Genomic DNA, 16,600 nt, shown 5'->3' with positions numbered 1-16,600 from the left:
TCACTGTCCATTATTATATATTTAACGGTATTTGCTGGAACCCCCCCCCCCCAATTTTTTTGCAAAATATTCGAATACTTTTCTCCCAAATACCTTATCTACAGGAATTTGTAAAGGTAGAAGTCTGCGAAAATTGTATGATTATTTTCCATGTAAATGTACCAAAAAATTAAGCATTGGGAATTTTTCGTTATTTTCATACGTAACCACTGTGTAAAATCCACACTTTCGATTTCATTTGCACATTATGGTTTTTATGGTTTATAAAAAGAGTAGAGCTGCATTGATATTGCTGATATGTGGGTCACTATCATAATTGAAATACATGTACAGATGTTCATTTATCCTTGTTTTATTGTCTCACAATTAGCGCAAGATTGATTTCATTCAACAAAAGTTTGCTTAAAAATGTTTTACTCAGAGAAGCACTTACAGTTGTCCGTACATTTGTTTTTCAATTTTCTTTATGATTTTTTTTTTTTTTCGTGAACAGTGGCGCCGTCACACCAGAAAAAAAATCAAGCTATAATCAACTTACGACCATACGTTTTAAAGTTCATATTCCCGGTTTATTGATTTGTTTTTTTAAAACACATTCTAAGGACTCTCTCTCTCTCTCTCTCTCTCTCTCTCTGTATTTTCACATCGCTGAATTCTTAGATAAAACGAAACCGTATACTATTAATAATAAAGTCGCACTGAAGAGATGATGACAGATAAAAAGTTTAGGGTAAATTATATGTATCATACTTATTATTTAATTTATGTTTTGTCTAAATAGATTTAAAATCACTACCCTTTCACTGACTGACGATCTGAAGTATAACTTTATTTAATCAAATTGTGTTAGTTACGATGAAATATTTGGAGCACAGTACAAAAAATGAATGAACGTTTTATACCGAGTTCTAAGAATAGGCATTAAATGCAATTTTCTCACTGGGGGTATAATTGAATTATGTTTCACAAATGATGACAAGATCAGTTAACATAATTAAGATCAACAATATCCTCACTTCGATCTTACTAAATATACATTCATACTAAAAATATACCGGTATGTTCTGTTGTTCTAGATCACGGGCGCGGGTTCGTCAAGTGCAAGTGTTTATAAATGAAGAAACCCGATATCGGTGCACACATAACTGTATACTATAACTATTCATTATTTTGTATCAGCATGTATAAGCCATCGATATAACTGAATTTTGTAAATCCATGGAGATGATTCTTCTGCATGTACATAAAAAAGGTGGATTTCGGTGCGGAAATTTGATAAATATGTTAATGCGTATTTTTTTTTCATTCCTTTTTTTTTCTTTCATTTTTTTAAAGTTTCACTTTGGACAGCAACCTACATGTATATCATTATTATTTCGCTTGTTTTAAAAAGGTCTAGTGTGATATCTTTGCTACTCTCTCTATTAATTTGTTTACAAGTTAAGTCATGCCTGTTAACACTGTTAACAACAGTATTGTGAATTATTTCGGGGGGGGGGGGGAGGGGGGGGGGAGTAAAGAAAAAAACATCGTGGCGTGAATTTCTGATAACTTATAATTTGATGGTATCATCCCGTTGGGTTTAATTAAATCATATACATGTGAATAGGGACAGTATCTTAATTTCATTATTCGAGAGCGTTTTTTTAAAAAAAAAAAACTTTTCAGCAACATCCCAAATAATTTACAGCCTTTATGACGTCACAACTGACGTACTACTAGTAACGTCATATATAATGACCTAGTCATAGTAAAAACCACTAAGTTTTTCCAGATATTTATATCAGAACATGTATATAATTGACTCTTTTTCACATTTAGCGTTTTAATGAACAATAGACTGATTTTCTAGCAAATTTTGTGAAATCTATAATTTTTTATTATTACATGAATTGAATGTAAACAATTGATCCACAAATTAGTGATTATTTGATCCATCAAAATTTAAATATAAAATTAAATTTCGTATTGGCCACAGCCACGAACAACAACGATAATAAACATGAAGATTTGTATTGGCAATATCTATATCTATGGGAAGTATAAAAGTTGTTCTTGACTGTGGCCACATCTAACTTTGGGAAAATCTGTCGAAAAAAACTGCATATTTTAACGTTTTCATGAAACCGTCGCATTTTCCAACCGTTGCACGTGTTTAACGGCGCATTATATAAGAAGTAAGTTATGTTTGGAAAAGAGGAATGTTGTCCTCTAACATTTAACGTATAGTACTCTTCTTGAACCGAAACTTTTTTTTTGTGAAAAACACAGGGCCAAATATGATGGTTCGTGGCTTTAGCTCTTTATCATTGAGATGGGAGAAATTTTCCATGTGAACTTTAAACAGAAAAAAGGGTATAGGTTTACGTGTACTAGAATCGTAGAAAACGTACTAGGAAGAAGATCAATATACGCATGCTCCTATTTTCTGTTCTTATCCCATTTATTTTAAACATAGTATTTGAAATATAAGTATCACCTTGTTTGCAGAAGTATCCTTCAAATCCTAGTTGACATCCATGTTTACACGACCCATTAATATGATGGCAGGTGTTGTTCACGCATTTACCACAAGACTGAGAACAATTTTCACCAAAAGTGTTCTTCGAACAAACTGGTACAAAAAGTAGTAATAATAGATAAAAAATAAATTTACCCCCCCCCCCCTCAAAAAAAAAAAAAAAAAAAAAAAAAAAAAAAAAAAAAAAAAAATCGGTGTTCTTATTTATTCAGTAACAGATATTATTGTGCTTCAACAGAGAATTGAATGGGCTTTTTTTAACAATGTGTATGCAATACAAAAAACAATTAATAAATATAATTAATTACACTATAAAAAATATATAAATAATTAAATTTAAAAAGTGTAATAATTATAAGAAAAAAAGAAAACGGCCATGAAAAAGACCCACTCAAACCAATATTAAAATGTCTCTTGTTTTTGCTTAAAAAGGGATTTTACTAATAGTCTCACTTCTTAGATACAAATTTGGGATGTAGTTTCATTATATTGAAATATGATGAGCTCACAAAGATGTAACATTTATTTCTACCAGTATCGCAGCGTAAGCCTTTCCATCCAGGCTTACATCCACCCTCACACTCTCCATCTTTGAAATCGCATCTGTGTGTTTTGGCACAATTTTTCGAGCAATTTTCTTTGCAGTTTTGACCGAAGGTTCCTAACAAGCATGCTGAAATGATAGAGGATGTTACATTTAAATTAATTAACTACTATCCATAACAGGGGATACGGGAGAAACCTCATTCTTTTTATATTGGTTGTTTACTGTTCTCTTACTATTATCAATATTAGTGAACATTACACAGCTATCTTCTTTTTTTCCCTTTTAAATAACGATCAGTAAACAGGACACACCAAAAGAGGGAAATGAATTTTTATGCTCTCTTTTTAAAGCATTTATGCTTTTTATTACAACTGCATAATATGATCTTGTACAATAATTTCTTCTACATTTCAATAACCTTTCACTGATAAAATAGATATTTTTGTGTTAGTCTCTGTGATTGTTATGACATAAATAGCGCGTTATTTTTTTTTTCGCTATGATATACAAACTCATCACCATAATGCTACTTCCAGAAATTTGGCATTTACCGACGAAACATGTACTTCAGTACATCAATGTATAAAGTATATTGATAAAAAAGGCAGTTACAATTACATGCAATTGAAATCATCACCAATCAAGACTTGATAACATTAAAAGGTATACATATATGTCTGTTATTTGGCGAAAGAGTTGTAATGGGCGGATACAATATTTATATTTGTTAGTACACAAATTAACAAATCAATCCCTATTTATTTGATGTAACGTTTATTGGTGCTTTTATAATGTGATTCTTATTATTTATTTGCATTATCCATGTGCCTTATGTCAAAAAGCTAGTAAACAAATAAGAAAAAGAATGACGGATATTTTATGAAACTCACGTTTCTGGCAAAATGTTTCTTGATAACCAGGGCCACACCCCTCGGGACAACTTCCGTTTATGTGATGGCATTGTTTTCCGTCCAAACAGAATCCACAGTTGTGTGAGCAATTTTCTCCATATTTCAAATCATTGCAGGCTACAGAATGTTTAGTAATACATTTATTATTAACATTAACATTTATTCAATGTGATCTCATTTAAAGTACTCATTAAAATACACGAACATTAGCAAGGTTATGTATAGAAAAGGTAAGTTAAGATGTTTTTTGGATAATTTTGGACAACATATGCAAAATGAACACTCGAATGTGTGTCAATTAAGTTCACTGAAATTTTGACAAGAGAACGAAATATTTATATGTAAATGAGGTACTACAATTTCTTATGTCTATAATTCCTCGATATAAGCATTCTTTAAAAAAAAAAAAAATAGTGTAGTTTCTTCAAATAAAATAAATTTGTTTTGTTCGAAATGGATAGAGAAATGTTCGAATTGAAATAATCTTTGACTGTATGTATTTGTATAGAAAAAAAAATGTCCCTGAAATGTTATATGAAATAAATACGTTAAAATATTTTGCAGAAGAATTGTCATCACTTAAAAGCTTTTACTTACAATCTTTGATAATATCTAAAATCTGATCCTTAAACGTATTGATCGATTGATTGATGCTATCATCGTATTTCTGATAATGTAATTTTTTTTTAGGAAAGGCATTTTGAATCGAAAGATTTTAAAAGTGTGCTCATTTGAGAGTTTATGTATTAAGCTGAACACAACTGAAAACTAAACAATTCGTTTATGTCATACTTTCGTTGCAAAATGTCCCCCTCCAACCAATATGACAGCCATAGTCACATGATCCATTCATTCTGTTACATCCGTTGCATTTGCTTCCACATTTTTTTGAACAATTCTTTCCAAAAAGACCCCAAGGACATTCTATGAAAAATAAAACGTAAAATTCAATCTCAAATTTAAAAATATTTTTTGATAAGAATGAATTTGGGCAAGTATTATAACCTTTAAAAAGGTGATCAGCAACAATTAACTGTCAGTTGTGTAAAGCAAATAACTAGTGTAAGGAAGCTGTAAACTATTTACCATCTTTGCATAGTGTTCCAACGTAACCCCTATCACATCCAGCAGGGCATATTCCGTTTATGTGGTCACACTGTTGGTAATCCAAACAGACACCACAATCCTTACTGCAGGCCTCTCCAAATTTTCTATCACCACACTCTATTAAATGTATTGATATAACAAACAAATATGAATGATTAATAAAAGTTACATATATATCATTTCTTTCTACTGTATTTATTTTTAGGACATTTATGTTAAATAAAAAAAAAACTTTTTATGCAGATTTTATGCTTGCTCAAAATTGCAATAAGAGTGTATGTCGATAAATGGAAGCGTCGTTCCGGCACTTTGTATCGTTTTTGAAAGGAGGGGACAGTCGGAAAAAAATGACAACTACACTGAAAAAGACTTTGCCATGTCCCCCCCCCCCCCAAAAAAAAAAAAAAAGAAATCGGAAATTGTCTTACCTCGAAAATTTAATTTCGTATGTGGGGGTGGGGGTGGAGGGGAGTAGGTTCCAACTTCCTTTCACAACCAAATTTTATTTATACATTACCAAATTACATGTACCACCAGCCCTCAAATGAACACTTTCAATGGTAAGAGGTTACGTTTGGTAGAAAAGGGAGTCCCCCTTCCTCCCGATACTACATGCGTGCCATTGTATAAATTTCTGAGTTTCAGGAAATTGTGAATAAGACACATACGGCGAAGAAGTTCATAGTGCATCGTAATAATACAAAGAGGTCAAGGTGCACGTATAAGTAGCCAGTTACAGTTGAAAATAAATTAAAATACGAAACTCACGTTGTTCACAACGTTCACCCTTATAGCCAGGCTTACACGCCAAACAATTCCCTGACTCTATGTGGCAGTACTGCTTGCAATTTGTAGGACAAGGGAGGGAACAATCTAAACCATAATGTCGAGGATCAGAACAACCTTTTCAGATGTTAATAAAAATAACATGAGTTAATACGTACATGCATACAGTTACGTCTGATAATTATACTTTACATTATTAAATAAGCTTATTTTACATAAAGCCTCACCATACACTTCCACTTCACAAAGTTCAGCAAATGCGTTTGTAGAATATCCAACTGGATAAACTGTGTTTGCAAGTCTTTCATTGTAATAGATGACAAATTGTCCGTGTACAGGGCAACTAATGTTGGCGACGGCCGGAATAGTAGCTTTTGTATATGTTGTATCATGAAAACATAAATGACCTCTATTTTTATTTGAGACATCGGAAAGATATAAAGAAAACCCTAGAAATCTCTCTGTGTACGGATTAGCAGCATCTAAAAATACAAAACTCAGATACTTTTCAAATTATCAAGAACTTTTATTACATGGTTAACTTGAGAAGGGGGTTACATTTAATCTTTATGCTTAGGTTTCCAAAGCTTAATGTAATGCATGCTTTATTTTCAATGGATTTGATGCCTTCAGATTTCACACAGTTCAGTTAACATGATTCGAGATATTACCGGATTTTATAATACATAGTGGGAAAAAAGTAGCAAAGCCAAAAATAATTTTGGATATTACACATTAGAAATGATAGTTATAAATTCTTTTCTAAATACATGTATGAAAATGAAAAAAAGAACCAGATAAAAATATCTTAATAAAAGAAATGGAAAGTAATTATGACATTCCAAGTAAAAATGAGATCATGAATTGTTATTCTCAGAAAAAAGAAAAAAAAATGTTGTCGAAGATAGATAGCGCTCAACGATAATCGGTCTATAAAACAACTTTTTAAATTTATATTTGCTGTGTAGAAATAATTTATCAATATTTGAACATACCTAAAATGCTCTTAAATTTAATCTATTCACACAAATTTTACGTTCTGTTAATTAATTAAAACACATTGTATGACTTTTTTTGCACTCTTTAAAATGTATACCCAGTTCTAAATCGATATTTTGTTCGCAAAAAATGGTGATGAGAATCATCTAATAATGGCAGGATAGTTTATTTTTTAAAAATTATGTACTGTTTATGTTAAATATCATCTTTCAATGCAGTGTTCATAAACAGAGTGCACATTATTTAAGTCATACAATGAATTCAAGATTAAGCAGTTTCCGTACTTTTTGCAAACATTGAAAAAAGAATATACATTTATATGTATATATTTGTACTTGGTATCTAGAAGGCTTTGGGGAAGACTTTGAACATATGTGCACCTTTATGTACCAGGCTGTCTTTATCTTATGATGATGATGATGATGATGATGATGAATCATTGGTATTATACGTACTCCATACAAATCCGTCCGTCCTGTAGTAAATGACAATGTTATACACGCTAGATATTGTCCCGAGGTCTACCCACCATGTTACACTTCTTTGCCCATCTTTTGAAATGCTACATTGTCCTCCACTATAGGACAAATCTGATTTTGAACCGTCAACAGCTTTTCGAGAAGGAACGGTGGAGTCGTGTGTTGTGCTTTGCCAAGTAGATTTTCCAATAGCCAGATTCTCTGAAAAAAATTAAGACAATAAAGTATGATTCTTTCTTATAATTTTCCAATAGCCAGATTCTCTGAAAAAATTTAAGACAATAAAGTATGATTCTTTTTTATAATTTGAGTATTGCTGGCATTTTTCCTATGCTCCATAAAAACATTCATTTTGTAATTGTTTATCGGAGGTATTGACTAAAATTTATAGCCTTCTCATTTCTTATGACAAGTATTTATTTACAATATAATACATGTATTGCAATGCATTAGGTATCCAGTGCAAGTGGGGAAAAAAACTTTGTATCTAAGCGTAATCAATACTCTATACATTTTTGTTTTAAAACAAAATCATTTATCAATGTATTGAGAGCAGGCACATTAAATTTCACTGGAAACTTTACTTTCAATATCTGTAAGTACAACCAATAGCCAAAAAAAGTTAAGTTTGCCAAGATAAAGAATTTGAATCAAATTTAATACCATCTCAATTAAATTCTTTAAACGTTATCAGGAGGTAAAATTTATAAACCGATTACGACATCTTTCTTTCCAAGAGAAATTGAATCATACTTAGTAGCCTGTTTTTATATTCCTATGAAGCAGAATTTATTCAAAAACTTCTACATGACAAGAAGAAAACACTTGCCTAGCCTTCAACTCGACATTTACATGAAGTTATATCGACGACGTATTATCAATTAACGATAATTAGTGCCATCCATATGTCGACTCGATATATCCCAGTGAACTTGAAATAAAAAACACCACAGTGTACCACGTCTGTTTCATATTCGAAAGTTTTACTGACTACAGACGATATGGGCCAACTAACAACTAAATTGTATGACAAAGGAGATAACTTCAGCTTTTCCATTGACAATTTTCCTTACTTGTTTGGTAATATCCCGCTATCACCTGCGTATGGTGTTTACATCTCCCAGCTTATTCGATACTCAACAACATGCTCCGAGCATGATCAATTTTAAACGGAGGCAGGCTACTGACTGGCTACTGATAAGTTGATGTTACAGGGATTTCAACAACCCCGTTTATAGGTAGTATTTAGTAAATTCTATGGTCGATATAATTACCTTGTTAGCAAATATATAATTGGGTCACATTTTGGCTGACGTGTTTCATACCAATTGTAAGGACCGTGTTTTTATAATGAAATTGACTACGGAATTTTCCCTTAACGTGATCAATACATAGGGCTCACGGCAGGTGTGACCGGTCAACAGGGGATTCTTTCTAATCTCAAGCACCTGATCCCAACTTTGACATTCCCAGGGGTTCGTGTTTTATGCCCTCTTCACAGATTTATATTGTTTATAGATTTTTTTTAGGTCGTTCACTGTTCGTTATCTTCACCCTAATCATTCCTTTATTGACACTATATGTGTCAAATCTGGTCTTTCATGACACCCCATTGAAAAATATTTGCTGTGCATTTATTTGTTCAAGGGGACTTGTTTAAAATGTTGCAATGTTAGTTTTACGATAAGTTCAATTTTAGAGTGTTAGAATGAGTTCGCATTTAATTAAAACAATAATTCTTTTGTTTCTTCAAGTTGTCGGGGCGGGAATCAGAGGAAATGGGCATGGCATAAAAGAGAGCGCTCATGATCATATAGTTCTGTTCTTCCAGTGTGTTCCCTGAGTGAAATCTATTTTTTTTTAATTTTTATTTATTTATTTTTTTTTACAAACTAGTCTTTTCAGTTGGATCTGCTTTAAATCATCCCACCTTTCCTTGTGTTATAATTTGATAGTTGTTTTTACTGCTGGTATTGTTTGTTTTTTGTTTTTTTTTTTTTTTTTTTTTGTTTTTTTTGTTTTTGTTTTTTTTTTTTTTTTGGTTTGTTTGTATTTTGTTTTTATTATTTTTTTTACAGTAACTTCTCAAAACTAAAATGAGTCTTGGTTTTCAAGTGAAATGTTTACAATTGATCATGGTCTTGTGAATTGTCATGCTCTCAAATGCTTACATTCCATCTAAACAATTATACTTTAATATACTTAAATTACCAAATTGATATATGGGATATATGCATTCAAATATTTTTTAGTTTTCAAATGAAAATGACACTGGGCAAAATTTGCACATAATGGTCGTTTGAAAAGTATACTATATGTACAATTTGGAAAAGTGTTTGGTATTTCAACAACTGCTGAGATTAAGTTTCTTTCTTTATTTGTAACTTTTAGTGATCATTAGTGACCATTTTAACTGCAATTATGTGACGATTGTATTTTTTTTTCTTTTACAGTATCAAAATTATTTACACATTGTACTATATCAATATCAATCTTTTTTTTTTTTTTTTTTTTGTTAGACGGCAATTTAAAAACATAATTTTTTTTTTCCCTTAATGTTGAAACCAGTGACATATAACGTACATGTAAATGTTGGCAAATATAAGGGGTAGTAGTGTCTGCTAAATATGATAAATTACAATTTTTCATTCAGGTTAACATTTCATTTATTTGAATGAATAGATACCATGTTAACAAATATTGTTCCTATAAAACTTCATACAGTCAGTTTTCCAGCTAGGATGTGCAAATGGAGGATTACAAGAGAAGGGCACTTTTTAGCAACTTATCGTTTGTCGCAAGCTTTTGATACATAGGCGTATCTCATTACTTCACCCTTATAATAATGAACTCCTTCAAATTTTATTAATTTATTTAACCTTTTTTTTTAAATTTGAAAGATATCTAAACATACACTATCTAAAGCTAGTATGTAAATTTATATAGATCTACCTTTTCGAACTGAATCTGTTTTGGGCAAATGTATAAATATGTAGATAGACACAGTATTTGTAGTTCATAGGTGACATGATAGTATTAAACGTACAATTTAAAGCCTATATCGTTCTTGCTTGTTTTATCATATTGGTCATGAAAATCAATTAATTAAATAAAGTTTTAAACTTCTGTCAATTAAATGGAACATAGTTGCATATCATTTGTGATCTTTTAAAATACCTTCAAAAGTGTCAAATATCATAATTAAGGAGAAAACATTTAAATATTTATACTTGTTTCTGTTGTATTTGAATATTAAATTCCTTTATTTTTTTATTTATTTATTTCTTTTTCCCTTAGAAAAAGTCAACATTTTATAAGTAGAACTGAGGGTCAATGTTAATGCTACTTTCACTTCCTGATTTATTTCTAGAAGGCTTTAAAACAAGCCTCATCTTTTTTATATTAGAACAGATAGCTTGGACATTCTCAGAAATCAAAAAATCAGACTATCAAGTGCCTAATCACTTATAATTGGAAGAAGGCACATGTATATAGGTCCCGTAATGCGAGCCTTGTTGCGGAATCGTCGATGTACAAGAGGTGTGAATTTGCTGATTTTCCCTCGGTAATCTGCTTTGGATCACATTAATTATTCTAGTGAGGGAAAAAAGGACAGCCAGAGTGATAAGGGGTCCTAACTGGGGACAAAGGGTCGCCTGTCGGGGCAGAGGGGCGCACTGATTTGAGGGCGTTCGTAAACTATGTGTGATATATACTGTACAAAATGTGAAAGCATGTATAAAAACTTGAAATATTACATTTCACTTGAAAATATGCCAATTGAGAGTTTTAATACCCGTAAAAATGGTATCAGATAAATTGGGTCACCCCGTATTTACTGTAATGTATGTATTGGCTCAATATTTACATACATACATGTATTTATGCAACCAGAATGAATCAGGTGAGGAAAGAAAACTGCATTAGATCCGATCGATATTCCTTTTTTTATTCTTTGTATTTCCAACGTATCTAAATTATTTTCAATGAAAGGAATCCCTATTAAAACATTACTAGAAACTTACCAAATCCGTAAGTACAAACGATAAGCAAACCAAAATGGAATACTGTCAGAGGCATTTTGATAAACACCGTTTCCATATCCTTAACAAGGAAGTAACAAATGCAGACAAATTTGAACTTGTTTACAGCAATTTTGTGATATCTGTTGACCCGGAGAATTTAAATCATTCGTAATACCTTAGGTAAAACGCAAGCTTGAGTCAATTGAAAAACCGTCCCTTACCCATTTATCTATAGAGTGCATTGTGGCGTATCCGGTGACTATTGCATGTTTTAAATCTTATGTAAAATGTTTTAGACATTTGATCAGTGCGATCATAATTCAATACAACTGAAAAGACAAGTTTTATATGATAAAATGAAAAGATTTGTGACAAACCCGGGTAAACATAGAATTGCAGGATTTTTTTTTCCTTTCGTGTTCTTTTTAATATTTGCAATACATGTATATCTCTAAAAGATACCAATATATCTATGAAATTTATCGCTTTATTTTTCTCATTTATCTTCATTTGTATTATGGTTCGGTGGTACAATGTAGTGCAGAAGGTGGAAGGATGAGTCCTGGGGGAAATTGATTCATTCAGATTTGTATGGTATGCTTGTTTCTTTTATAAATTTTACAGAGATGAAGCAAAACATTAAAAATGAAATACTTAGGTGTTGTAACATTTCCTCGATTTTTTTTTCCATATATATAAACAATATTTTATTTTGAAAGAAATTAAATGCACCTATATTTTACAACACCTATATTAATCTAAAATATTCATTATTCTATTATATTTTTTACAAGGTGTGTATGACCATTAAATATATGGTAATGTGCTCAAAATTAAGGAATTATAGGTAGGAAAGCGATGAACTAAATATTATATTTTATTTAGTGTCAAATTATCCAGATTGTGCTAAGTAAAAAAAATGGTAGGGGTATAAAAATGGAAAATGGTGACAAGCCATAAATGTATTTTCTCAGGCCAAAATAAAAAAAATACCTTTGTTTCACCTAACGCGACCGACCCACTTAAATCGTGCCGACTGAAAAGTTTTTTTAATAAGATTATTCAAACATTTTTTTTTTTTTTTATTGTTTATCAACTTTATAAAATACAATTTCATCAAAATCCATTTTTATCGGAATGTCGGCTTTTGTTTTACTCTCATTTGTCGCCCACAATATGTGGCCACAGAGGTGTTATAAAACAACGACGATGTATTTATCTTATTTAATATCTTTAACTTATTAGAATCCTACACTCTTGAAACACTTCGTGAATTAAATATATCATGACTAGGGAGTGTTACAAATGTGTCTTCTAAAATTAACGTACGTAGTAAGCATGGCAAAGCCTGCCTCATGAGCAGATGAGGGGGCTTATGGTACAGTTTCCTGAGACGTCCAGTGTATTTTTCTTTAGCTAGACCCTTGAAATTAGGTTGTTTCTTTGCTTTAAAATACCTTTAAAAATTGGTCGACAACATTTGAACACCTGCCTGGTGGAGGGCTCCTAATTTAGACTTTGGTCATTGATCATTAAGCATCAGTAAGGGATCTTTTTCGTGCAAACATCTACATGTATACTGCGACACTGCACGGACCTAAGTTTTTTTACGGTCTCATTCGACTGACCAGTCTCCACGTCCCACGTCGGGACCTGTGACTTAGAATAAGCTCCTGAATTACGTCGTGATTCCAAAACAAAACACTAGTATCACTGCGCCACGCGAGTCCTTGACAGTTTGCCTGGTAAGTACTCGAAGATGATAGTAGGTTTGAAAAACATACTCGGATATCCGATGGTTGAGTATTTGCAAATCTTGTCTTTTTGTAAAAATTTGATTTCAATAAATTTACGCTGGCCTGATATATTTCACAGTTCAAATGAATAATATTTGTGAATTAATTTACCATTATACATGTTGCTTTTGAATTTCATTGTATGATATTCGGTTTAAAAATCGGTTTCTTTTGTTCTCTCTTATTTATAAAGATATTAATCAATTTTTCAGAATGTATTTTCAAAACTGCTGTCAAAAAAAAAAATAATAATAATTTACCTACCTACCTTCCCAACTTGAAATTTTAGGGTCGGGTGAGGGGAAACAAAGATATTTTTAATGATGGCCTCAGTATACGCATTATTCTCTTAAAGATTGTGTCCATGTTTTGGAAGTAAAGCACTCTTAAAAAAATAACTCATTGCTCATCGTTAGATCAGAGCAGAACAGGTTGCGTTACACGGCTACATAAAAAAAAAAATTCAGCGGAAAAAAAAAAATATTTAGTATACAATTAGAGAACAATAGAATAAATCCAATCTTATTATACTGTCTTACCAGAAACTGTAAACCACTGGGTAAGTGTCTCAATGCAATGAGGGCAAATTGAAAATTTATTGATTTGATGCGCTACGTTTTAGACATAGAAAAGAAGAATAGATATTTTTAGATTATTGTAAAACCACGAAATAAGGCTGTGGATTTATTACCATTAATTTTAAATATTCATTTATGTATCCGGCAAGGTATTGTAGACGTGCATCGGATGCAAAAATAGACCCCACCATCACCACCACGAAATACTAGTAGTCGTTTTTTACGTTTTGGAAATGGATTTTAATTTTTTTTTTTTGGGGGGGGGGGGAGGAGTGGGGGTAGGGGGCTTGTCAAGAAATTTTCTGGGTTTAATACGAAAAGGAAGGGACTACACGGTTGTACGTTTTTGTTTTTTTGTTAATTTTGTTTTGTTTTGTTTTGTTTTGTTTGTTTGTTTTTTTTTTTTTTTTTTTTTTTTTTTTTTTGCCTGTCAAGAAATTTTAGGGTTGCAACTTTTTTTTAGACTGGGATGCCCCCCCGCCCCCCCCACCCCCCCCCCCCCGGAAAATATTCCTGGATCCGCGCCTGACATATTCAGCTTTAAAGGACAAACAAAGTAAATAAGAATATCTGTGTTCCAATGAAATATGCTAAATATGGTTTTCATGTCAAAAATAAATTCTTTACGAAGATGACGTCATTACAGATTCAACAAAATATTCAAAATATAGCAATGTGCATAACACAATTGAATGTTTCGCCTATGCTTTATAAATTTGCAGTGGGTTGTTTACGAAATAATGACAATGATAAATTATAGTGCAATATGTAACAGAAGTTATAGTAGTGAAAATTAAAACCATGGCATTTATTGCAAGGTAAGATTTATATTATGCTTGAATATTGTGTGTCCCGATCTGTTGTTCTCATTATTAAAATGACCAGCACAACGAACACAATCATTATTTAATTTTAGGTTTTATTTCAATATGAAAGGTACTATTATAATCACATACTTTTACCTCTCACCAGAATGCAATATAAACATTCCATGTGACATCTTGAAACCAAATTCCACTGGGTTTACTTAAATAATTTTCTATTTTTTTTTAATACAGTAGACATCTTTTATAACGTATCTCAGGGGACTGTGATAAATCCTACGTTATAACCGATGTACGTTATAAAGGGAGACAAGAAGTAATCAGTTCAAACTTTCAAACCCCTAGCGATGTTATTCAATATGTAGATTATGTAAAAAATGGTTTGTGGGTATATTTGGTTTCATTTCTAATATTAAGAAAGACTAATATTCAGTAAGATTTTATTTTCACAAAGTATAAATTATTTCAAAATCATTAAGCTGTACAATCTTGATGATCGTAAGATCATTTTAAAAAGTCCGTAATGTTTATCTGCTTGGACATTTATTTACAAAAGTTTCCAGAATTACCAGAACGGAGAAAACACTTGTCTTCAACACCTTCAAACGAGTTTACGTAAGTTTTAATTTCGGACTAATGCCCTTTGATCGTCTGGGTAGATGGTACACACGCGTGAGGCACGGCCTCGTCGTCCTCGCTGTCGTCGCGGTCTACTGATATTGAATCACTGTATTTTTCTTTCACTTGTTTAATTATACCATTTTCGGTCATATTGCTATTTTAAATTAATTTTATTAATTCAAAGATGAACTTTATTAAAACAATTTATTATAAATACATTTACCTAAAACAACAAAGAAACCTCGTTAGAAAAACACCCATTACGAGCAAGCTATGAAGTCAACAAACCGTGACTAAACCGCAGTCACCGAGCTAATAGAAAAGGTGTGAAACCAGGTGTCAGAATACGTTTTAAGAGATGTCATTTTGTAACGGGACCAAATTTCTTATACTGTATAAACGATACTACCTTATATACAAATACGTTGTAAGCGGTGTTTTACCAATGAAATATATACTAGACACTTTGCTGGGACTACAGAATGGCTACTTTACATCTGGGGATACTTTGTAACCGAGTACGTTATAAAAGAAGTTTACTGTATATTATTTTATCTTCTTTCTTTAATATAGGAATAACAAATAATAACATTTAATCTACTTAATCAAGAAATTGGATAGGTCAAAAAGGAATAGGTGTGAATCTGGCTGTGGCATGCCCAAGAATAGTTTGGAGGTATTTTTTTTTTCTCCATGGGTTGCGTTAATTGTCTTTGACAAACAAACAGTAAGGATTTTTTTTTTTTAAGGGGGGGGGGTACCTTTAAAAAAAATCATTGTATAGGGCATTTCTTATTTGCATAATCTATCAACATGATCAACTGAAAAATTTGATCATAACAAAAAATGAACTTGAATGCCATAAATTTCGTGTAAAACTTTTAATAAACTCTCAGGGTGTCACCTTTTAGAGTTAGACCACAGGATCATTCAAAGAAAGTCTCCAAACCCATTTCTCATATAACATTCAATTTTGGTACAATGTAAGTTGTATTTATTTGTATGCATGTTAAATCAGCAATCCTGATTTTGACTTTTCTTAATCATTTTTTTTTTCTACCTTGGGCTTTAAAAAAGATACTGATTTAAATAATTTAATAATTTACAACTCAATACATTGGACTAATCATTGCATAATCAATGCAATCAACTTATGTTTTCTCATATCTTCTAATCGACCGTGGCACGTAACCTGACCAGGTGGCTGGCTATGTGCGTTCAAACACGAAGTGATTTCCTGCCCAGAGTTCACACCTTTGCATGCATTAAACAAACAAAAATGCTAATCAACATGCACTGTGTAAACAGAGAGTTTGTGAAGCTCGCCACTGTAGGACATATTTATTTATTTTTGGCAAGCAAAACAGCTAGGCATGGCGCTTGAAAAAAAAAAGCATGGCGCTGAG

The 16,600-nt window shown here is 31.7% G+C and overlaps 1 protein-coding gene across 1 annotated transcript in view; it reads right to left on the bottom strand.

The window, feature by feature from the left end:
• The window catches only part of LOC133174506 (receptor-type tyrosine-protein phosphatase epsilon-like), a 30,534-nt gene extending 19,104 nt beyond the window's left edge, over positions 1-11,430 (bottom strand). Inside the window, exons 1-7 of the mRNA XM_061309619.1 lie at positions 11,376-11,430; positions 7,327-7,551; positions 6,100-6,354; positions 5,855-5,989; positions 5,515-5,568; positions 5,066-5,203; positions 3,090-3,194 (exon numbers count right to left, since the gene is read on the bottom strand). Coding sequence (XP_061165603.1) covers positions 3,090-3,194; positions 5,066-5,203; positions 5,515-5,568; positions 5,855-5,989; positions 6,100-6,354; positions 7,327-7,551; positions 11,376-11,430 — 967 coding nt within the window. The remainder of the gene's footprint in view (positions 1-3,089; positions 3,195-5,065; positions 5,204-5,514; positions 5,569-5,854; positions 5,990-6,099; positions 6,355-7,326; positions 7,552-11,375) is intronic.
• Between the last annotated feature and the right edge of the window lie 5,170 nt (positions 11,431-16,600).

The sequence above is a fragment of the Saccostrea echinata genome, unplaced genomic scaffold (genome assembly GCF_033153115.1).
Source record: "Saccostrea echinata isolate AGI-Se365-2 ecotype Australia unplaced genomic scaffold, CSIRO_AGI_Sech_v1 ptg000058l, whole genome shotgun sequence".
NCBI classification, from domain to species: Eukaryota; Metazoa; Mollusca; class Bivalvia; order Ostreida; family Ostreidae; genus Saccostrea; species Saccostrea echinata.
The sequence above is the reverse complement of the archived record's forward strand: the minus strand, read 5'-3'. Positions and strand labels throughout refer to the sequence as shown.